The 24,492-nt window shown below is 37.7% G+C and overlaps 1 protein-coding gene across 1 annotated transcript in view; it reads right to left on the reverse strand.

The window, feature by feature from the left end:
* grin3bb (glutamate receptor, ionotropic, N-methyl-D-aspartate 3Bb) overlaps nucleotides 1-24,492 on the reverse strand; it is a gene marked incomplete at its 5' end in the record, with an annotated part of 83,717 nt that overhangs the window by 28,106 nt on the left and 31,119 nt on the right. Inside the window, one exon of the mRNA XM_079393247.1 lies at nucleotides 9,582-10,210. Coding sequence (XP_079249373.1) covers nucleotides 9,582-10,210 — 629 coding nt within the window. The remainder of the gene's footprint in view (nucleotides 1-9,581; nucleotides 10,211-24,492) is intronic.

Genomic DNA, 24,492 nt, shown 5'->3' on the forward strand with positions numbered 1-24,492 from the left:
TCGGCGTTATGATTGGTGAGATAGCCTGTCAATCAAACTCCCTGTGAAGGGTCAACTGAAATTTTGAATGGCCATCAGTGAACAAAAATGCTTATGATGTAGTTGCAACATATACCAGCATGAGCTAATTGGCCTATGCTAATCAGCCCTGCAAAATTACTCAAGGGGAACCCAGACAAAGAGTCTGGTTCAAGTAGGAGTAAATAACAGGATAGGACACAGGTTAAGCTAGCTTCATCCTCTCCAGAAGCAAAGCAGGCAGTAAATATGACTGCGGCAGAGGGGAAGGCCTGGGAGAGGGATTGCCTAGCTGGACGACTGACACGGTCTGGCATCCGTCACACCATAAACTACAAATGTTGCTTTCACAGAGCAATATATTTGATTGTGAACCCCCCCTTCCACTCTTCAGAATTACAGCCACTCAGTCGGCAGGGCTGCTGCTCTGGTGCGCAGCTCGGGTCACTTAAGGAAATTCTTTGACATTGAGCTTGAAGATTAATGACTGGAGTCATAAATAATAGATATGACATTTGACTAATGCTGTGCTGGTTAATGAAAAACTGAGGAGTAAAGCTTAACATGCAATTTGGCTCTTTTATTCATAGTTTTACCTGTCACGGGAAGTCAAATGGTCCATCTTAGCCAAACAATGATTGACAGTGTGTATCTAAGTGATATTAAATTCACAGTATGTGTGTCAGAATGACATGTACTTAAAAGCCCTCTTTCATTATACTCTTACATTATGATCTTTTATATATTGAGAAGAGAGCGGGGGGGGGGGGGGGGGGGGGTTAGTTTGCTAAAATGTTTTTTAGAACTGATGATTAAAAAAAAATGAAAATATTCTGAATAATGATTCTTTCAACACTTAATTTCGATAGTCCACTTTATACATTCTACTTACTATGAGTAACTTTGCAACTACATGTCAACTAACTCTGACTGGAGTATTAGTAGATTGTTAGGTTAGGAATAGGTAAAATAATTTGACACAAAACTATTACTTCTAATAATCAAATCGTGCACTGTAGGTAAAGCTACTTTGAAATTATTGTGACTTCATTTAAAGTACTTAATCTTTTCTAATCTAATTTAAAAAAAACAGCCAAACTAAAAGCTACCAACAAAAGGTAGCTCAGTACAATGAAGAGACCTTTTGTTACTCCATGATATTAAAAAATATCTGAAATGCAGCACTGGACCTCTGTAAAGCAGGGTCTGTGATTTTTTCTGCATTCTAAACATATTAATTAAAATCAATCAGACATTTCAGCATTATAAAGGTTTACTCTGTATAAACATCCATGCACAAAAAATATATATAATGGATATTGATCAATCTGACTATCTAAAAAAATCTAAATATAAGTCTAATCTGTCTGTGTAAAATTTTCTTGAAAAGAACATCATTTTGAATTACAATAGTCATCCACATTATGATTGAACTGTCATATGTGGGCAAGATAATGTCGACTTATAACAATATCCTCACTTGCTCATCTCCTCAAGGTACAATAAATGCATGCATTTGCAAAATCAGTGTTAAAAGAGCAAAGTTTTCCACTTTTATAGTGCTACAATGCAGGCAAAGTCTTGCATGAGCTGCAGAGCTATGTATCACTCTCCCGCAGCAATGCCCTCGCAATCACTCGGCATTATGCAGCATCGTTGGGTCCGGTTGGCAGATTTTCAGCCTTATCCTGTTGTGATGAGAGGCCCAGGCTTCCCACACAGCCACATTTCACTTCTGTTTGTAGTGAGAGATAAAGTGGTGTGTGGCAGAGTACTGGCATGATCCACACAAAATGACGGGCATGTGTGGTAGGCGGGTGCCAGAGCTTTTGATAAGAGTGATCCCTCCTCAGGGAAAGGCAACTGAGGGGAAGTCATAAATAAAGCTTAAAGCTCTAAAGCATGTCTGCATTCCAGCTGAGTGTCTGGGCAAACACCAGTAATTTGCTGCTGCATGAGAAAGTGGCCGTGCGCCTGTCCTTAAGCATGACACTAGCTGTCTGGGACATTTCATCCAGATGGTATAATGTTCTACAGATGAGTGTTTAGAATAAAACATCAGAGCAATTTAGTCTCTCAAAATATGTGACAAATAATAAAGCAAATGTGATGGTTTTATTCCTATTTAGCTATTATTGATGAATTTCGAGAATCTAATTTGTCTATCCAATTATTTATGTATGAAATTCCAATCCATTTTGAAAAAGCAGTTAATTTATAGCACACAAATAGCAACTCTTAGAGTCCACACCACAAAACATGAGGTTCTTAAAATATAAAAATAAATGGATATATACAATGTTATATTTTGGGTGAAAAAGTTAGTCAAATGTTCTAAGAAATTTTTAAATAATGTTATAACCACAACAAAAAAGCTAACCATTTCAACATTTTAGAAACATTTCAAAACAATTTTCGAACAATACCCTAAATTTGTAGGGTAGAAGGTTGTTAGCTATTTTATGCTCTGTAGATATCTGACTTGTCACAGTAAAGCCAACATACAGTACGCTGTAAAAAACAAACAAAAAAATCCTGTAATAATAGGGCACAATGTACTGTATTCAAATGAAGGAATTTTTACTTGTATTTTGAATTTCGCACTTACATGTACTTTCACAGTACTGCACTTTTTTTATACAGTGTTGGCTTACTGGAAAAAACATGAACTCCAAAAACACACAGCTTACTGCAGTTTCCAGCTGAAATGATCACCAGTGGTAGTGAAACACCAACAGGTTTATTCCTGCTCACACAAATTATGATGAAAGGTGCAAATTATAAAATAATAAAGACAGTCTCTTGCACAATGCTATGTTATGACCTCAAAACACTTTTACCATATAATGCATGATTTCTTTGTGCTGATACATTTTGATGTTTGATCACATAATCAACTCTATAGTAATGGATTTTCTGACAGTAAAATTGCTCGATAGCTCCCCTGGTACAGCACTGCACTTGTGATGCGGCGCTCTTGGGTACGAGTCATGATTAAAAAAAGCTTAAAGACTTGGAGTAGTGTGGTGAAATAGCAAGGTTACTTAAGCAAATGTGTTTTTATCTTAGGTTTAGAATGTGTTTGAGCAGTAACCTACTGTATAAGCGACACTCACTAGACATTCATTTCATTTCTGAACTGCTACGATACATACAACTATACTAACGTAATAAAATGTTGCCTCATTCTTCTGTTTTGGATAAAACTGAACACGCTTTTAATGCTACTCACTGGATATTTAACTTTGAATGTGTCAAGAAGCAATGAACTGTAATATAATTTTTTCAGAAATATCGGCACAGGCAATTTTTTATTTTTTTTAATACTGGTGCTCTATTGTATCAATCAACATGCAACTTTCATTATCACATTTGAGCATGTGACACATTAAACCAGGGGTTTTCAACCTTTTAGGACATGCGCCCCCCCAAGTTTGTCTAATTTCACTCGCTCCCCCCCCCCAACACCAATCCCCCCCCCCCCACGCGCGAGCCCAAAGTGCGCGAACATCATTCACATATTGTTTGCTGCATTTCCAGTGCGTAGCATTAAGAAACATACACATATAACCAGCTTACCTGATTCAGTGTGATGGCTGAGCCCGTTTCTGAGATAACAACATGCCAATGGTTGGATTTCTGACATGACTAACCGTAATTTATTTTACACCATTCTCACTGTCGCCTAACAGCGGGAGTCTGATTGCCCCCTAGCGGATGGCTGAAGATTTGAAAGCTCGTATTCGTAAATCTTCAAGGCAATGTCTCTGAATTAATTGATGCTCGCGCCCCCCTTGACAGGTGCTGGCGCCCCACAGGTTGAAAACCCCTGCATTAAACAATCATTCTGATTCTGAGCACAGTGTCAGTTGTAGTTCCATTAGAACACAGTTCAGTAAGATTACCTTCCTAGCAACTAGCATACTAGCAACCTTCCAAGATGAGCTGGACGGAGTGCTGTCCTCTTTCATGGAGGATGGCACTCCACTCTTAGTCTTTGGCGATTTCAACATTCACCTAGACAGGCCTTATGCTACAGACTTCCATTCACTCCTAGCTTCATTTGATCTCAAACGCCTCATCACTACTAGCACGCACAAGTCAGGCAACCAACTTGTCTTAATTTACACACGCAATTGTACTACAGATAACATTCTGGTACAACCACTACATATCTCTGACCATTTCTTCATTACATTTACTTTACATTTTGCTACCCAGGTGCCACCACCTCCCTTACCGGTTACTTTCAGACACAACCTACGCTCCCTTTCCCCCTCACTTCTTTCCTCTGTAGTATCCTCCTCTCTTCCCTCTCCTACCCATTTCTCTTCTCTGGATATGAATGCAGTTACTGACACTTTATGTTCTACCTTAACCTCTTGTCTAGATGACATCTGTCCTCTCTCCTCCAGGCTAGCACAGGCTGCCCCTTCTAACCCCTGGTTATCCGATGTTCTTCGTGAGAATCGGACCAAACTCAGAGTGGCAGAGAGAAAATCCGTTGGACCTGAGTAGGTATCAGTCTTTGCTTTCATCTTTCTCTACTGAAGTCCACACTGCCAAATCCTCACATTTCCACAACAAGATCAACAGCGCTCCAGACATCTGTTCAGAACATTTAATTCTCTCCTCTGTCCCCCTCCTCCACCTCCCACCACTTCGATAACCGCTGACGACTTTGCCTCTTTTTTCACAGACAAAACTAGAACAATCAGTAACCAGTTCTCAACTCCACAGGACCTCCAATCAACCACATCCACTGCTCTAACTCCCATCTTCTCTTTCTGTCCCCTCACCGAGGCAGAAGTATCCAAACTTCTCCTCTCCAGCCATCCTACAACATGTCCTCTCGACTCAATCCCCTCACACCTTCTCCAAACAATCTCTCCCACACTCTTACCGGCACTCACACACATTATCAACACATCTCTCCTCACAGGCATCTTTCCCACAACATTCAAGCAGGCTCAGGTAACCCCACTGATCAAAAAACCTACATTAAACACTTCTCTTTTAGAAAACTACAGACCTGTCTCTCTCCTTCTATTCGTAGGGAAAACACTCAAATGAGTTGTCTTCAACCAGCTCTCACGGTTTCTTTCACAGTACAACAAACTGGATGCTAAACAGTCAGGTTTCAGGAGTGGCTATTCAACAGAGACTGTGCTACTCTCAGTCACTGAAGCCCTGCGAATTGCAAAGGCCGATTCCAAATCATCAGTTCTCATTCTGCTGGATCTTTCTGCTGCTTTTGATACTGTCAATCATCAGATTCTCCTGTCTACCCTCTCATCACTGGGCATCACTGGGATTCCACTTCGCTGGTTTGACTCCTATCTCACCAGTAGATCTTTCAGGGTGGCCTGGGGAGGGGAGGTATCCAAACCACATCCTCTTCTCCACATACACTACATCGCTGGGTCCCATCATGCATGCACATGGCTTCTCCTATCACTGCTATGCCGATGACACGCAGCTCTATCTCTCTTTTCAACCAGATGACCCAACGGTAGCTGCACGGATCTCAGGCTGCCTGGCAGACATCTCGCCATGGATGAAAGAACATCACCTACAGCTCAACCTGGCAAAGACGGAACTTCTGGTCTTCCCTGCCACTCCGACTCTACAGCATGACTTCACGATTCAGTTAGGCTCATCAATGATTACCCCATCAACTTCGGTCAGAAATCTTGGTGTAATCTTTGATGAGCAGCTGACCTTCAAAGTAGGGCTGCAACGATTCCTCGAGTAACTCGAGTAACTCGATTACAAAAAATTATCGAGGCAAATTCCTCTGCCTCGAAGCCTCTTTTAAATAATTTTAAAGCTCACATCACGTTCTTTCGCAATTATTATTTTTTGTATGACACAACGCGCTTACGTCACCCAAAAAGCGGAAGGAGACGCAAGTCGTTAGCGGTGTTTTGATTTGAGAGCGCGGGCAGCAAAATGGAAGATGGGAGCGGTAACAATGAGCAAAGAGAAGACTCAAACAAGAGAAAACGACAGAATGTCCAAGGTTTGGGATCATTTCAAATTGAAAAGTAAAGAGAACGCCGTGGTGTGTGTATATTGCAATATCGAGCTAGCATACCACAACAGCACGTCGTCCATGCTACAGCATCTAAACAGAAAGCATCCACTCTACTCAAAGACCGGAGGACCGTCACCCGAGACAAGGTAATAAATTCAATGTAGCGTTAAATCAATGTGATTGCTAGTCGAGAGGAAGGCTGTTAAATAATGTACGTTAATTATGTAAGGGATAAACCACAACGGCCAGTGCAATTTAATGAAAATATACCGCACGACGTTGTGATGTGTGATGCGGTCACGACGTGCCGTGGAGGTGTGGTATATTTTCATAGAATTGCACTGGCCGTCATGGTTTATCCCTTACATGATAAACGTACATTATTTAACAGCTGTGGTATAAGGCAACTAACCAATGGAAACAATTTACTGTCAAAAAAGTTGTGAATGGCTTTTACGATGAAACATACTATATACTTTCAGGGCTAGATTACAGCATGACCCATACACAAAATAAATATATTTGAAATATGTTTTCACAATATATCTGAAATATATATTTTTGGAATATATGCAAATATTCGAAATTGGCCCAATAAATATATTTTAGTTATATTTCAGAATATATTTCAAAATGATAAATATAAGTGAACAACAATGCAAATATATTTCAGATATATTGTGAAAACATATTTATTTTGTGTATGGGGAAACCTGTTGTGCATTTTAATAAGCTAAATTGCTTTTCCTCTTTTTCTCCCTCTCAGCACTTCACAACGGAGTATGGACAGCTTTGTTCACCCAGCTCAGTCATGCACTGTTCAAATGTTGAAGTTTGAATAAATATTTTTTTTTTTTTGAGAAATAAAAGCCAAATGCTTGATCATTTTACAGCCACATCATTTTCGTTATGCATTATTTGTTTTGGTTGTTTAAAAACACAAAAAAAGTTTTATCCGATTACTCGATTAATCGATCGATTAAGTGCTGGATTAATCGATTACAAAAAGAATCGATAGCTGCAGCCCTACTTCAAAGAGCACATTGCGAAGACTGCTCGATCCTGCAGGTTTGCTCTACACAACATCATAAAGATGAGGCCCTTTCTGACAAAGGATTCTGCACAACTTCTTGTCCAGGCCCTTGTCGTTTCTAGACTGGACTACTGCAATGCTCTTCTGGCTGGTCTGCCATCAATCACAATCAAACCTCTACAAATGATTCAGAATGCAGCGGCACGACTGATCTTCAACGAGCCCAAAAGAGCGCATGTTACACCTCTCTTCAAGTTCAAGACACTGATGCTTGCATACAGAACTACCACAGGCTCAGCACCCTCCTACTTCCACTCATTTTTACGAACCTACATCCCCTACAGAAGTCTGAGATCTGCTAGTGAGCGATGCCTTGTGGTACCATCACAGAGAGGCTCAAAATCACTCTCCAGAACATTCTCGTTCACCATTCCTGGCTGGTGGAATAATCTTCCCACCCCTATCCGGAATGCTGGATCCCTGTCAATCTTCAAGCAACAACTGAAAACTCATCTCTTTCATCAGTACTTGACTAAAAAAAAAAAAAAACGTACTCTTTCCCTCTATCTTTCTCTCCGCTTACTAGCTTGTACTTATTTGAACAATGACTGAGACTTGGTGTTACGAGCACTTCCTCTGTCTGATTGCCTCTTCAAGATGAATCTCTTTTTGCATTCCCCAATTGTAAGTCGCTTTGGATAAAAACTCTAACATTCCACAAGCAGTGGCTTTAGTAACCCATAATTGGTTACATGTATTTTAACACCGATTTCACAGTTCAGTTGAAAAAGATATTAGAACTGTATTAAAGCTGGCTTGGTACAAAACGGCACAACTCAGCATCTGTAACCATTCAGCCTGATGGTGGAAAAGCACTAACTGTTTATATAATTATTTAGTTTCAGATGTACATAGCTTTAAAAAGTCTTTTTATATTTGTTTTATATTTATATTTCTTATATGTTCCACTTTGATGTGGATTCCTTAAAGAGAGATCACTTCTAATTTAATTCATAATTTAATAAGCTCATAATGCTGTAAGAAGGCCCCTTGCTTTGTGAGTGTGCCGTACACTAATGCATACACCCTGTTCTGACTACAAGCTTCCCTAAATTCAAAAGCTAAACAGATGTATTGAAACAGATTGTTTCACAAAATATCATTTAAAACTAATTAAACTGAACAGTCTTTTCAGTCAGGGTGTAGTGGCTGTTGATGTTGACAGCTACATTTGAGAAGCGTGTTTCAAAAAATGTTCAGCAGCGTATGAATAAAGCATGTAATTTTTTCAAAGAATCTATGAATAAATAGATTAATTTATATGGTGGTCTGGGATGGTGTCATTTTGATGCTACAGTAGCCTGTAGACTAGCATAGTCATGTTGTTTCCATTTCACACAACTATGCACTGTTTTATGCAATTTTGTTGTAAACGTAATGTGAATAGTGTGTTCTAAGAGTACCAGGATGAGTACCAAGACTTTTTTAACTGAAACAACAATATTGGATACTTTATGGAATATAATAAATTGCTTTGTGGAGGGGGAAATGGATAACAGCAAATGCTTCAAACTGTATGTTTACCATTTGAAATGAATGCATACACTCTATGAGTATAGTGTGTAGTGTAAGTGCACAGTGAGTAGAATTTATTTACTTATTTAATCAAATAATAAAAATTTTACAATTCAATAAATATTACTATACCACTGAACTGTAAAGTATTCCATGATGTGTTAATTTAAATTTATATAATAATAATCTATATCAACAATACATTTACAATACTAATATGTATGATTGTTTTTTTTTGGCTTTCATTAAAAAAGCTTTAATTTTGCGCCAAACCACATGGATGCTTCTCTTTGGAAATGCTTCTCATTTGTTGACAAATCATTTATTAACCATTCTCATTACAAACTGAAGAACACGTTTGATGCACATTGCATTTTCAAAAGCATGTTATAAATGACTCAAACTCAGCACCTCAGATTACATATTTATGTAGTTACAATGCAATTTTTGCAATCTGATAATTGTGCTAAACCGCATTGTGTTCTCAGGAAATGTCAAAATTAATAAACATGTTAAAGGCGAACTGACAATTAATGCAGTTTTGTATATTCTCCAACGTTTATGTTAATTCACATTTGGTGCTTGGCGAGTGTTATTTTTAGACTGTTATTTTTACGAAGTTCGGTCGGTGCCGATAACCTCGTGGGGCAGCACGTCGACATACAGCTCCGTTGTGCTTAGGGTGTCCCAAATTTGAGACCCGGCTCACGGACATTTCCCAATCCCATCCCCCTCTCACTCTTCCACTGCGTTTCCTGTCCTCACTACACTCTCCTATCAAATTACAGGCAAAAACATCAAAAATAAAATCTAAAAAAAAAAGAACAGTTTGTTGTGGACCTGCACCCAAAACAAAACACACCTTTTTAACAGAGAATGCACTGAGCGGATTGATACAATAAGAGAATATGGATTTACCTGGCAATATACTGTCCTGATGAGGGTAGCTCGTGTTTGTTGGGTTTGTCAAAACAGTTTACCATATTTTGGATGAGGGCTAGATCCGGCCGTACAACCGAGGCTGCAGTAACAGCTTGGTTGACCAACTGCAGGGCATCACGGATGTAGTAGTCCAGCGGTTTGCGGTCGACCTCTCCGTAGGCCAACAGTCCTAAAGGCAGACCAATAGAATGAAGGGCGTCTGGGCTTAGGGGATGTCCCATAATCCAATGTACAGTGGGCAAAGTCAGCCCCAGGTCGTGTGCACTGCGCAGAACAGAAGAGGCACACTCCGGGTCAGCCCCGAAAAGCAGGACAGAGGCGGGTGGAGAAAGGTCCTGATTAAAGTGCTCAGACAAGAAGTCAGAAATATTAGCCATGTGAGGTGTGCTGTGGGAGAGGTTCAGAGCGGCCCGCAGGTGCCAGTGTGAGGGTCCCCAGCCGGAGCGGCCTTGGAGTTTCAGGAGATCCAGAAGATCAGCGTCCTCCCAGCCTTGGCAAAGCACCGCCATGCTCTCTTCCCAGCCACTGCGCTGCAGGACGGCTAGAAGCAGCTCCACCAGTCCCGATGGGGGAATACGGGTTGTCATCTGCAAGTGGAAGCGATTCTGAAGACAAAGGAGGCAACAGAAAGACAACATGGTCATTAAATTATTAGACTTTGCGGTCACGATGTGACTCACAATAGCAACATTAGAGCTCACAACTTGTAACTTTATTGATCTCACAATTGCTACTCTTTATCTTTATTTCCCATAGTTGTGACTTTAGGTCTTACAATTTTGACTTTTATCCGAATTTCTTTATTACTTGTAATTGTGACCTTTGATTTTTGATCTTTATTTCACATAATTGCAGCTTTATTTCTCGTAATTGGGACTTCAGTCCTCATAGTTGTTGCTTTTTATATTAATTTCACATAATTGCAGCTTTATTTCCCATAATTGTGACTTTAGTTCTCACAATTTTTGCTTTTTATCTTTATTTCTCATAATTGTGTCTTTAGGTCTGACAGACTTTTTAATCTGAATTTCTCATAAATGCATCTTTATTACTCGCAACTGCAACCTTAGATCGCACATTTGTGAGTTTTTATCTTCATTTCTCGTTGTCAAAATTATTACTTAAGATATCACAAGTGTGACTTTTTATCTTTTTTCTCATAAATACAACATCGTTTCTCTTCATTTTGACATTAGATATCACAATTGTAACTTTTTATCTTTATTTCTCATTATTGAGAAATAAAGACTCTCGCAACCTAATTTCATTGCACACCCGACAACCTGTCACGCGGCGGTTGGGAAACAGTTTTAAATTATACTGAATGTACAAAATTCAATATGGAAGAAATCTAAAATAGTCATTTGTATTAAAAGCTAAAGACGATTGTACAGTTGAAATTATTTTACAAATTAGCATTTTGATAAAAAAAATTCTTGTTTTCCCCCCCATTAATTAAATATATAACATTCAATTTAAATAAAGTAGATGATATCAGTAGAAAATAAGGTTTCATTTTTTTTCAATACATTGAATACATATTGTTCTCTCTCTGAAAAAAAATGGAATTATAATCCTTCTAACTAGAAAATGCATTAATGAAGAATAGTATAGGACATTAAAACAAAAAAGAAATATATATATTTTTAATTAAATAGAAAATCGAAATTCAAACAACAAATAAAAGAAAGAGTGAAGGGGGGGGAAGGAGGGTTCCAAATTAAAAGCTAAATTGTTTTTAACGACAACAGGTATATTGAATTATATTGAATACACAAAATGCAGTATGGAAGAAAAAAAGTCATTTGTATCAAAAGCAAAAGACGATTGTATAGTTGGAAAATTTTTGTGAAAAGTTGTGAATTTTTATTTTGCAGTTATGACTTTACTTTGCTCAATTGTGACTTTACAGCTGCCAAATGTGACTTTGTAGCTCAAACAGTGTATATACATTTAAATGTGTAAGAATACACCAGAGCAAAGAGCATGTTGAAAAATTACATTTTTCAAAATGTTGAAAAATTACATTTTCTTCTGGGTAACCAAAGTCCAATGTTATTCGTTAAATGGCAATTTACCCTGAAAATTTAAGTCCCCCTTAACGTCAAAAACAGAATAAGTGCTTTGCTTCCTTTATCAGAATCCATATCCTTTCAGCTTCACTCTTCTTTAAGTTCCCTCCTTCCTCGTCAGTATGCCACTCACATGAAATAACAGAACATTTCCCGCCATCTTGTATTCTTGGCCACAGTTCTGCATGTCCTTCCACAATATTGCTAGTTGTGTTATTGATTTGGTACCATAAAACCAAAGGCCGTAATAAATTTCCTCTCTCTAGCATGGTCTTGACAGACAGTGCTACACCAGCAGTTTTAATGCCATGCAGAAAAAAACGGCCCATTGCTCTTCAGCAACTACTTATATACCGTTAAACACAGATCATTGCACACTCTCAGGATGTGCATCTCAGGATTGACTCATCTCAGAATCGGCAGTCTGATTCAAAAGGCCAATGTTTATTCCTTGACCTGTCTGACGCGTTAATGCAGTGGCCCTCCAGAGTCCAGACCGCAGTGGTGGGAGATATAGACTACTATTCTGAGTTTATGAGTCAGAAAAAACCTCTTTCCAAGTTTCTCAATACAGCCGGAGAAAATCAAGGGTCTGGTTTCAATTGATGATGCAATGTATTTCAACAAGGTTCTCTGAACCAAAGATCAGATCCAAGGATGAGAATGAAGAGTTCAGAGGGTATATTGGGAATACTGTGAGATGCATGATGAAGACATGCACAAAAAATGAAGATGTATAGAGCAATAGAGCACTTTGGGAAAAAGAGTTGGGGTAAGATGTACCATTGGGAAATCTTTGGTGCCTCCATAATCTAGCAAATTTACAAAATAGCCCTTCAAATGATTTTACTCTGATCAAAGCTTCTGCAAAGTGTTTTATTATGCCAATTACACAGAGGAATTATATAATCATAGTATACTGATTCAATGAAACTATCCACAACCCTCACATGTACCGATTTATTGCATATAAAGTACATGTACAATTGCTTTATGATTGAGGCACAGAAACCAAAGCACCTGTCTCTGGATGATGAGGATAAATCGCTCTAGTGTCTAATGCAGTCTCTGCACATGCAGCTGAACTGATGGGACCCAAATCAACTCACTCCTGCAGCTGTTGCGTTTAGTCTCTTGAGACTCATCAGCATTATCATCATCAGAAACACACACATATTACTACATCCGGTGCAGTATGTGTATGCATGCATATTTTTTTTTCTTGTCATGGTGAATTTATTTGCTGTTAATTAACTAGGGTGATCCAAAAACATTTGACCATGACCAATGAAAATTCTGTCATCATTTACTTCCAAACCTCTGTGAGTTTGTTTCTTCTGTTAAACAAAAAAGAAGATATTTTGAAGAATGAGTAACCAAATAGTTTCCGGTGCCCTTTGACTTTCAAAGTATTTTTTCCATAATATGTAAATCAATGGGGTCCAGCAACTGTTGTTGTGTAACATGGACTTCCCAAGGTATACTAAATCTCCAGTTAGCAAGTGATTGATTTGTAATGTTGAAGTGTATTTTTTATAATACTAGATTATATTGTATTTTAAAATGTCAATATAAAAACATATAAAACAGAAAAAGAATGGACTTGTGTTATTTGCTTTTTCTAATTTAGCAAATAAAAACTACTTAATTTAACAATTTATTGGAGTAATTGGACTGGACAGCAACTGATATTACAATTATTTCAAATGAATTGAATGAATTTGGTGCATTGAACTTAAATAGTAAGTTTATTAACAGTCATTTTAAGTCAGATTCACTCAGAAGTTATTAGTACACATTATTTAATTCTTTAAGCCAGTTTCCTCAAAGTAAATTCAGCAGTCAGGTTCAGTGTTGATTTGTTGACTTTTCTTGCTCTTCAAAGTATATTATTTTCTGTTCCATAGAAGAAAAAAAACATAATAGGGCACATTTATAGTTTACTGATGGATTGTCAATTAAAGGGATAGTTCACCCAAAATATATTTTTAAGATATTTTAAAGTTTTCCATAGCATTATTTCTATGGAAGTCAATGGCTATCAACAGCTGTTTGGTTACCAACACTGGTACACAACAGACAAATGAGAATCCAGTTTTATAAAGAGTTCTAGTAACTCGCTGATGAAAAATAAAAGTGTCTAAAATGGTTTGCTGGTCTTAGCAGGTTTAAGATGATTTTTCTTCAGCAAGGCTTTCTGTATTCTGAATGCATTATTTTTTAAATTTAATATTTAAATTCATCACAAAATAGGATAAAGATTTGTACAGGTATTGTCCAAAACCCCAGTTTGCCTAGGGCGTTTCCAAACCTTTGGAGGGCACTGTATATTATAAATATGATAGCATATTATTGTTTCAAAGAGCTCAGGCTTCAGGATGCTCTCTTGGGAGGAACTGATTCTGTCAGGATACATTTCAATGCTGCCATGTCGTGTACATCTGATAAGCATGTTTCTAGAACATTCTGCCATGTACTGTATGAATAAAGCATGTAACACTGGCCGTACAGCACGTATGAAGCAGGAGGAAGCTTTTCTCAATGAAGGATTCACTACTGCTGGAAGTGATTGATCCGCTGAACATACAAGCATTGATCTTCACCAGTACAGTATATGCTGTGTTTTTAATGCAGATGTGCTGGCGTCCCTATAGGAATCTGAACAAGCATAAACACCAGAATTTCCTTGGTTAACAAGACCATGTTGGTGTATAAGAGTTTTATTAGTTTCTCTAATTTAAAGGATGTTACAGCTGGTGAGACTGATTCATTTGTACGAGTCGGTTGAAACGGTCCATTTCAATTAATTGATGCACAACTTCGATTTGAATTATTTGTTTGTATTCACAGAATATCAAAATGGTATGTGATATAAGATTATATAATAATAATACACACACACACACACACACACACACACTCACACACACACACATATATAGGAGTTCATCTTAACATAAAATTATAATTTACCAATGAAACCTGGATGAAACTTTTAAGATGGATGTTTAGCAGATGCCTTTTGGTATGGTGTTTATTGGAGGAGATTCATTAATCTTAAAGGAGACAGGAATCCAAAATGCATATAACAACAGCAACCATAAATTTCAATTTCTCCCTTGTCAGACACCTGCATTATTCTGAAGACGTCTCTTGTTATATTGTTGTGTCCACCTGAATGCTGCTGTAATATAAGAGGATGTTAAAAAAACAAATACAGTAGACTTCTAGACGAACCGACTGTATTCAGAGCATCAGTATTCATTTTGATGGATAAATATGAACATAAGAGATGACAGAATGTTTATTTTCAATTTATAGCAGCTCGGGTAGATGTATTAGTTTTCTGTGTTTTATATAGTGCCGTTCTCAATAATGATCATTGATATATTATACACTAAAAACCACATCAGAGGCTATCAAAACTCATTCTGCTTTCTGCTCATTTGCTCTGTCCTTTCTCACATAAAAAGTGATATATTCAGCCCGAGCTGCAGCAGTTCCCTCAGGCTCTGCAGTATAAATGTTTGAAATCACTAATGTCCAGATAGATACTCAAAGAGCCAAATTATGCAACTATTTTACATGCAATTCAGCTCAAAGGCAGTGGCAAAAACAACTAACGGACTGTGTACCTGCATCAGTCAAACTTGTGAATATGTAAGCAAAAATCTCTAAGTTTTTGTAAAGTGAGATTACTATGGTAATAGACAGAGAAAGGGGAATAGTTTAATACTGCAAGCTGCCATCATGCAAAGTGCTGGCATCATAAAGACAACTAATCAACATTTATGAAGCTTTACGACTAATGCCGACTCTGCATAAGAGGAACATTCTTGTATCATTTCCCTAGGAAGTGAAAGCATAAATTGTCCCTAAACCTCCATAAAGCTCTGTTTTAAAATTCATAACATGGTGAAGGCAGCCACAAGGAATGGACAAGATGTTTTTTGTATATTGATTATAACGAGGATGATGCATTGAGGAGATTTTCTTTCATGGAAGAAGAAATGCTCATCATCAGTAGAGACGAGACGTCCCATTTAGGTGTCAGCATCAAATTAAATTTAGAAAAGTGTTTTATATACATAGAAAGCATGTTGAATGCAAGTAATGTGACTGATTTGATGTTATTCACTCTATAAAAGAATAAGTAGTACTGAATTTTATAATATTTTAAACAATTAAAAGTTTCTTGCTGACAAATGGGTAAAATCAAGTGGTTTGAGGGATCGATCATTTAAAATGACAGTGAATTAGTTTTTGCGGGCTGTACTGTGATCCTTAAACACAGACTTTTAAAATCATCTAATGATTTTTGTTCTAAATATGCCTGACAAGATTTTTTTGTTATATGAACTATACACTAAATAACATTTTAGTGGGTGCCTTCTGTAAATCATGGTAAAAATGTAAGACAATCATAATTTTTTGCTCAGGAAAAATACAATTAAACAGGACACACTCATACACAAAATAAAAATGTGTATGGTCTCTTTAAGCATCATTTAGATGGACTGCTCCAGTATGCTCAAGCATTCTTGGTCATACGCTGCAGTGTGAACCAGCCCTTTTGCCATTCAGCAAATACACTTTTCAGTCTTTTTTTAGTCTTCAGCTAATTGGGTGTTTCAAGAAAATACATTATTTGGAACACAAGATTCTTTTATCAAAGTAAAACTACAAAATAGTTGAAGCTCTAGCGTAACTGCTCAGTAAGAAGCTTCTATGTTGCCTTTAATTATTGCAGAAAACACAGAGGCTTCTTCAGCATCTCAGCTCAACATCACCATTCAGTTATCCTCACAAACATATAATACCTTCCAGGACAGTCTGTGACAACTTTATGAAGACCACCTGGTCTTGCAGATGAATCCAAAATCAGCAGACCTGCTGCAAAACTGTTGTATTGTCTAGACCAGAGTTGTAGGCCAATGTCTTCGAGACCCCGACCGGTAAACAGAAAATGATCCGGATTAAGACCCAATACCTAGACTAATACCAGATACCTTTGATTCAGACCAGGCCCGGTTTCTGCAGGGGTTCTTTACAGCTCTATCTTCACTCAGAGAATCATTCCCTCAAGGTCAGTGAGATTGTGGAATGACCTTCCCAATGTTTATCTGAGCAGCCAAGTTGATCTAAAGAAACATCTAAATGTAATTTTTTTTTTGTTATGCTGGTTGGAAGTCTCTTCACATCCCAAAAGCAATCACTAAGTTATGAAGTTTAAATGTATTTATATCGTCTGTGGAATGTTTGTGCAATCATCATTTGCAATTGTGCAAAATGTTTGTGCAATCATATCCCTCAGTCCAAGGGCTACGATAGGCTGTCCTACCTGCCTGTCAACATATGTATTTTCACATCATGTGTTTTGGAGGAGGTATGGCTTTGGAGAGTGATTTGCAGGGAGGGTGGAATCTTTTGGGAACTAGTCCGTACCTCCTTCACCCTAGCCCCAATTTTGCCCCCCAAAGTTCACAAGTGAAGCCCCTCCCACCCTTAACGGACAGTAGAGACGTTTCGTCCTGTGAATTTTATTCGGAGGTCATGATAGTTAAAATGTGCAGTGAGGATTCAGGGTGACAGGAGGCAGAGGGCAGCTGATCTCCAGAGACTTCTAATGATTGCCGCAATGACTCTGGAGCTGGGCATTCCGCGGGCCTGACCGGCGCTGATTGAATTCCTCTGATCTCTGCTCAGTTCAGGCTCAGCTGAGTGCATCCATGAGACAGTGTTACTGGAGTCAGGAATGAAGTATTGATCAAGATGCGCGCTTCTCTTTCTGTCCTCTATCGACTGAGATGCTTGCGTTCTTGTTTGTGCAAGTCATTACTTTCATTTTGAGCAAAAAATTACTAAACGGCCATGACTGACAACTCAACTTTTTGTGGCGTAAAAAGACACATGAATGAAAAAGATAAAATAAATCTTTTATTTTATGTGGCAAGCTTCCACATCAAAGTGCAAGAAAGATGGACCTGGTGTTTTCTGATGTTTCACAAAGGAAAAATATTGCTTTCTGTCTTCTATGTGTCTGAACTCTGTCTTTGTATATTTTCTACAGAGAAAACTTACTCAGACTGCATACATCATCATGTCAAACATTTCTGAAGGCTAAAATCTCAAGGATTTTATTGAACCTTAGCAGCAAAATAAAAAACCTATTCCTATACCTATAACCTTCCTCACCACACAGTTTACAATGATATTCTATAAGATTCTATTTTTATACATATGTAAAAAACAAAAACAAAAAAAAACTAATAAAAATAGAATTTTATTATTAATACTATTATTATTATTATTAATAAAGACGTTTATGAATATTTTTATTATCTATAATTAAATATATATTCTTATAATTATTATATTATATATATACTATTATAAAAAATATTTAAATATACACATGTATATACATACATATACGTATACATATACACACACACACACACACATCCGAGCTTTGCTGTAGCTCAAATAGTAGAACATGGTGCTAACAGCGCCAAAAGCATCATGGGTTTGATTCCCAGGGAAAGCAAGAGCTGATACATTTTTTTTTTTTAACTGTAACTTGAATGTAAGTCGCTTTGGATAAAAGTGTCTGCTAAATGCATGAATGCAAATATACATATATATATATATATATATATTTTTTTTTTTTTTTTTTGCCATCAACAAAGGACTTAAGTAATATGAAAGAAGTAGAGCCCACTTATCTGTATTTCCTTAAATCAGATAGGATTATTAGGTCAATGTTACATCACATAATTAATATTCAAGAGCTAAGCTGATAAAAATTTATATGTGGCCCCCGGAAGCCCCGCCACCGCCCAAGGGTGCCAGCACTTTCAGCCCAGTCTGCCAATGTTAGTCGGCATTAAAATATCCACCTCAGTCTGATATTAAAATATCCACCTCTTCAGGCTCACATTAAAAACACATTTCTTATCCAGGCTATATTCGCAATGATTTTCACTCCTGATATTACTTCAAAACAGGTAAATGTGCCTTTTTCGCCTCAAAGATCTGAGTACCTGCCTATAGCCCTAATAAATTCCCACTCAATACCATGTCAATCATCAGCTAATTAATATTCATGACAGCCTTCTCAGTGACATCATAACCCACCCATCTTTGTCCCTGCCCACAGTAAAACCTCCACCACTACTGCCACACACACACACACACTATGCTTCTGCCGTGGTTTGAGAGGCCTGTATTTTCTTACCTTATTCTCCCTTTCTCATCCCAATAATTACCTGTCATTCTCTACAATATATGTTAAGTAATAAGAAGCAAAAGCACAAAATAAAAAAGTTAACCCACCACCTGAGCTCATCTAAACTCACTACATCCTACACTGCAGGCACTGTGGATCTGTCAACACAACTCCCTCAGTATCTCTGCATTATTTGGCACCTGACAGATTGTTTGTGACCAACCACCTGCCACTGGCACAGATGTACGACTGAAAATGTTTAAAATACGAAGAGTATTTTTGACTCCCCCATCATGACTAATCAGGACATGCTTTTCTCATGAAGATGCTCTGCAGTAATGGAGTAACTCTTCTGTTTCTTGAAAATGCTCCTCTCTGCTCATCTTTCACACCATCAAAAGGGAGAAGGGCTAATTAAAAATCCCCATTTGGTAAATGATTTTGGCCCTCCGTACTATTTTGGGTAACATTTTCATTGTTTAACTTTGGAGCATAACTTGTTACGCATAGCATAATCATTTGAGCTAAAGACTATAAATACATTCTCTCATCTTTGTTCCACACTCAACAGGCACATCAACCAAATGAGAGCCCAATGAATTGATGAAAACAAAATGATGGCCTATATGTGATGGCAGTAACGACAGAACAGTAATTATAAAAATAAAGAGTTCCCCGTTCATTAGCTCATTACAGATACAGTAATGTGATCAGTGTAATGCATCACACCCAACAGCACAGCTCTTAACCAACACACTGTTACACATAAAATGACTAATATTAAAAAAATATAGCATAATCTAAAACCTTAATATAAAAATATACAATAAAATGTAATTTAATAATGTAATTAATATAATAAAAAATGATCCCTAAATGAGTTATCATTGCATCCCTGTTGAAAATGATACTTCACATGTGCTTTCTATGACAAATGGAATAAGCAATGACAAACGCATAAACGAGGAGAACCGGAGACGTAAGCATTACAGATGATTCATTTGATCTAACGATTTCTTAACTCAGAAAACAAAGCATGACAATCCCGTCAATGTGATCTAGGAGGAGAGTTCAAAATCTGAAGGGCAAGTAGAATAATACATTTCACTGAACTGATTAATATTTGCCTCATGCATTAGCGTACAATCTCTTTAGTCAGGGACACAATTTGACTTTCTATCTGAGAATCTAACACATAAACCAAGGACTGCGCAAGAGATTAACAATAAAGGATGAGCTCTTAAGGCTGGAGAAGAGGGCATGCTTTGCTATGGATGCTCATGGAGAGGGTAACGTAAGTTCAGACTTAATAAGATCATTAGCTCAGCTCTGCGGTGCTTACTGTTATTGGGGCTAAACGACTATTTCATTATACTTGAAATCATTTGCTGTTAGTTAGTCAGATAATGCTTATTGCAATACTGGTGATTTCAGTCAAAACACAGTCACTATATCAAAAACCTGAAGTGTAAGAACAGCAGCTTTATCGATGATTAAAGACAGTATGAAAAACCATTAAAAACTAAAAGAGTTAATGACAAATGTAAATATCCATAATGAAGAAAGGGAACCGGCTAGTTTAAAACATTGCATATATGTTGGTTTCACATCATTTTGGGAAAAAAAACTAAACATTTATACCATTTTCAATAATAATAATAGTAATAATAATAAATATATTATTATAATTATATAACAACAACAAACACAACTAGAAGCTAAAGTTCCAGATCAAACTTTAAATGTTGGCTTGGCCTCTGCAGCATTGGGGCAAAAGAGCCAGAGTACTTGTGTGTCCAGCGTTCTTGAGCTGCCCTGCTGCAAAAAAACATTATTTTTCTATGGACCCTTGCTATTTTCTATTCTAATAAAAAGCCTACTAGGCTATGACAACAGCTTCAAAAGAGTTGGCTAGCTGGATGCGAAATGCTGTTTTTCCTTGCAGCACCTCAGTGTGCCTGTCTGGTATAATGTGTGACAGCTCTATGAACGAAATCTTTAGATCTGATCGACGGAATATGGCAAATTTGGTCTCTTTTTAAGCGGGAGAATTTTCTGAAAATAATGCTGTGCAGTTTATCTATGCATGTTTCTTGAAGTTAAGAGCTAAAACGTAACAGGACTGCAGCCTCTGTTTTTTTTTTGTTGTTGTTTTTTTTTTGCTTAGCTTCATGTCCTAATTCTGTTTTATGTGTTATAGCTCTATAAACAAAATGTTTAGATATCATGTATTTTGAATTAATCTTGTCTGTGTTTGTCCAAGAGAAGTGAGGATGAATGAGGTCCGGAGCGAGAGCTTTTGTTTGAAATACAGGAAAATAATGAAATATATGTGAGGAAATTTTGTCAAACCTGCAATGGCATTTTTAGGCATGGACTGAACAAGCCCCTTCGGTCTCTCCTACCTGATGGAAAGGAGCGCTGGACTTTGTTAGAGGTCTTAAACTATGTCTTGAGTTCAGATCCCCCTACTTCAACATCACAGAATCCTAAATTTACGGTCCCCATGTTCAGTCTGCTGTCATTTATAGGACACAGGTGTCCAATCCCGCTCCAGCTTCAACATATTTGCCTGCAAGTTTCTACAGAGTCTGAAGAGCTTGATTAGCTGAATCAGGTGTGTTTAATTAGACTGGAGACTAGTGCTGGGTGGTTTGACAAAAAATCTGTATCAGGTTTTTTATGATCCTTGCAGTTTCACGGTTTGTCCCTGACTTGACTTTATATGAATCAGAATGCATGAAACAGTTGCAGAACCACTGCATTTTAATCACAATCCCAACAAAACTTAAGGCAAAAACAGAATACCTCTGTACCTCAATACCACGACTGAGGTGCCCTTGAGCAAGGCACCGAACCCCCAACTGCTCCCCGGGCGCTGCAGCATGGCTGCCCACTGCTCCGGGTGTGTGTTCACGATGTGTGTGTGTGTGTGCATTTGTTCACTACTCACTGCTGTGTGTGTGCACTTGGATGGGTTAAACGCAGAGCACCAATTTCGAGTATGGGTCACCATACTTGACAATACGTCACGACTTTACTTTACTTTACTTTAAAAAATAATGTCAGACAAGGTCTGAGCTTATCTTTGTGAAATTAAAACACATAAAACATAACTGCATGGATCAAAAACAGCAGACGGGCTAAATGAGAAAGCAAAGTCACTCTCTGACAGCAGGTGGCGCTTATGGAACAGCAGAAATACAGTGTTTCCTTGTAAACAAAGCAGAGCTGCGCTTTTAACCGCTACATTAATATGCATTATGGAGGTAAGATCAAAAGAAAATACCATTCAAACATTTCTGAAGACAGTCAGTTCCACTCAGAGATACATTCATAAACCCCCACCCCAATTCAGTATTTCATACTTCATACAGCTTCATACATCAGGCTGTCAGGAAGTTGAACTCCCTCCCGTCCTTGCCCCCCCCCCCCTCTTTTACACCATGCAACACTGAACACTGACACTACGACCCCCCCCCCCCCCCCCCCCCCCAGCTCCCCACATCCCACCCACTTAAAAACTGTGACCAGCACCTGTCACTTGTGCAGCATTGGACTAATCACCACCTCATCCAGCATTGACTGCAAACTACCTCTTCGGATAGTCTGATAAAAAGACTGTTCTCCTGTCACTTTAACAGACTGATAAGCTCTTCTTGCACTACACATATATCTGCACAGTTTTTGTTTAATTTAACTGGTTTGCACTCTATCTGCCATGTGCCTTATGCCTTTTTATTTTTCTACAAATGTCCTCAGACTGATAAGCTCCTCTTGCACTATATATATATACACTCTATACATATTCACATATAACTGCACAGTTTTGTTTTATTTAACTGGTTTGCACTCTATCTGCCATGTGCCTTATGCCACTTTATCTATCTCTTTCTTTATTTTTCTACAATGTCCTCATTTGTATATTTGTATAGTTGTATGTACATATGTTTAAACTGTACTTATCTGTATTTGAACGTCTACTGTCAGTGTCTTAAATGTTAACTGTATGCACCAAGGGTCTGAGAGTAACGCAATTTCAATTCTCTGTATGTATGTGCCGTACATGTGGAAGAATTGACAATAAAGCAGACTTGACTTGACTTGACTTGTATTTAAGATTTTCTTCCGATATTTCATGCATCGTGAGCAGTGATATTGCTCTGCCTGCAACAATATTTTCTCCTCTTAGCGTTCGTCTTCAGCGTCTGTGGCTTCTGTTAACGGCCGTTTACTGTTGGTTTATTTGCCCAGTTAAAGAATTAGTTGTGTGTTATCAATAGTTCAAAAAGTTCTCCAACCATTAGTCAGAAGTGTATACCGTTAACAGCAATCCCCTCTCCATTCACAGTGCTGTCTACATTGCTTAGCCACTTGTACCGGTATGCTGTTTAAAAAAAAATCATACCATGTGCTTAATTCAAACCGGTTTAGCGGTTGAAATGGTATATCGGCCAGCACTACAGGAGCCCTTCAGGAACAGGACACGCTCTTGTTCTGCTTTTCAGGAAGGATGAACTTCTGGTGATGTGCTATAGATGTAATTCCCTTGGGTGGAGTTGTTAACAGTGTTTTATGGGTGGCTGCATCACATCTCTTTCTGTTATTTCATTTAGTTTTACTCATTATATGAGGTCAAATGCACATAAAAATATCAGATAGCAATAATTAATCCATGTACTATTATGCTATTTCTGGTTGACACGCTGTTAATGCAAAAGTAAAGCAGTGATTGGGGTTAAAAAAGTGAACAATGTGTTTGACTGCTAAAAAAAATACAATGTCTGGGAGTTATAATAATTAATTATAACAGTTTTTTTTTTCGTCACCGCATAACTGTGTCAGTGATCTTTGCTCGCTTTTTTATATATAATTTATTCCCAGTTTCAACAACCATTTTGTTCGTCGTGATACTGATAAACTGATTTTTGTACCAAGAATATGGCATGTTGATATCAATAGTTGATGTTGATAAAAATTATGGTTAAGTTGAATTTGACAAAGTGTTTAAATATTTGACATCCAAAAGTTGCTCTTACAAAGGTTAAAATGCCCCTTGAAATCAATCCCAGGGTGCAAATATTGCGCCTTAATGGAAAAGTTAATTTCTGACCCTGCTGTCTATCATTTGTTGCATGATTTTTTTGAACAGTAACAAGTAAACTATCAAAGTATAGCAAAATAATTTCTATTGTATTATATTCTGCTTGTTGGGATTTTTTAAAATCTAATTTATATAGATATGTATGTGACCAATACACAGGGCTGCAGTGAGCAATTCTTTCTACACTGAGATTACTTGAAGTTGAAAGAGAATGTAAATGAAAATAGAAACAGAGGACAGAACATATTGTGCAGTGCATTAGTTTTATAATAAGTGCAATGGCACTTTTTTCTTACAGAATCACAGTTACCAGTCACTCAGGGAAAATGGATATGCATTCCAGTGTGTAGCTGACCGGGATTTGAGAGGAACCTAAATCCCATAGGATGTGGATTACTGGCACCGTCAAATCACAGTCAGGAAATGCATATAGAAAGACACCGAGCACAAGAAGAGACTGAGAGACCAACAGAGACAGAGACA

The sequence above is a fragment of the Barbus barbus genome (assembly GCF_936440315.1).
Source record: "Barbus barbus genome assembly, chromosome: 35".
Lineage (NCBI taxonomy): Eukaryota > Metazoa > Chordata > Actinopteri > Cypriniformes > Cyprinidae > Barbus > Barbus barbus.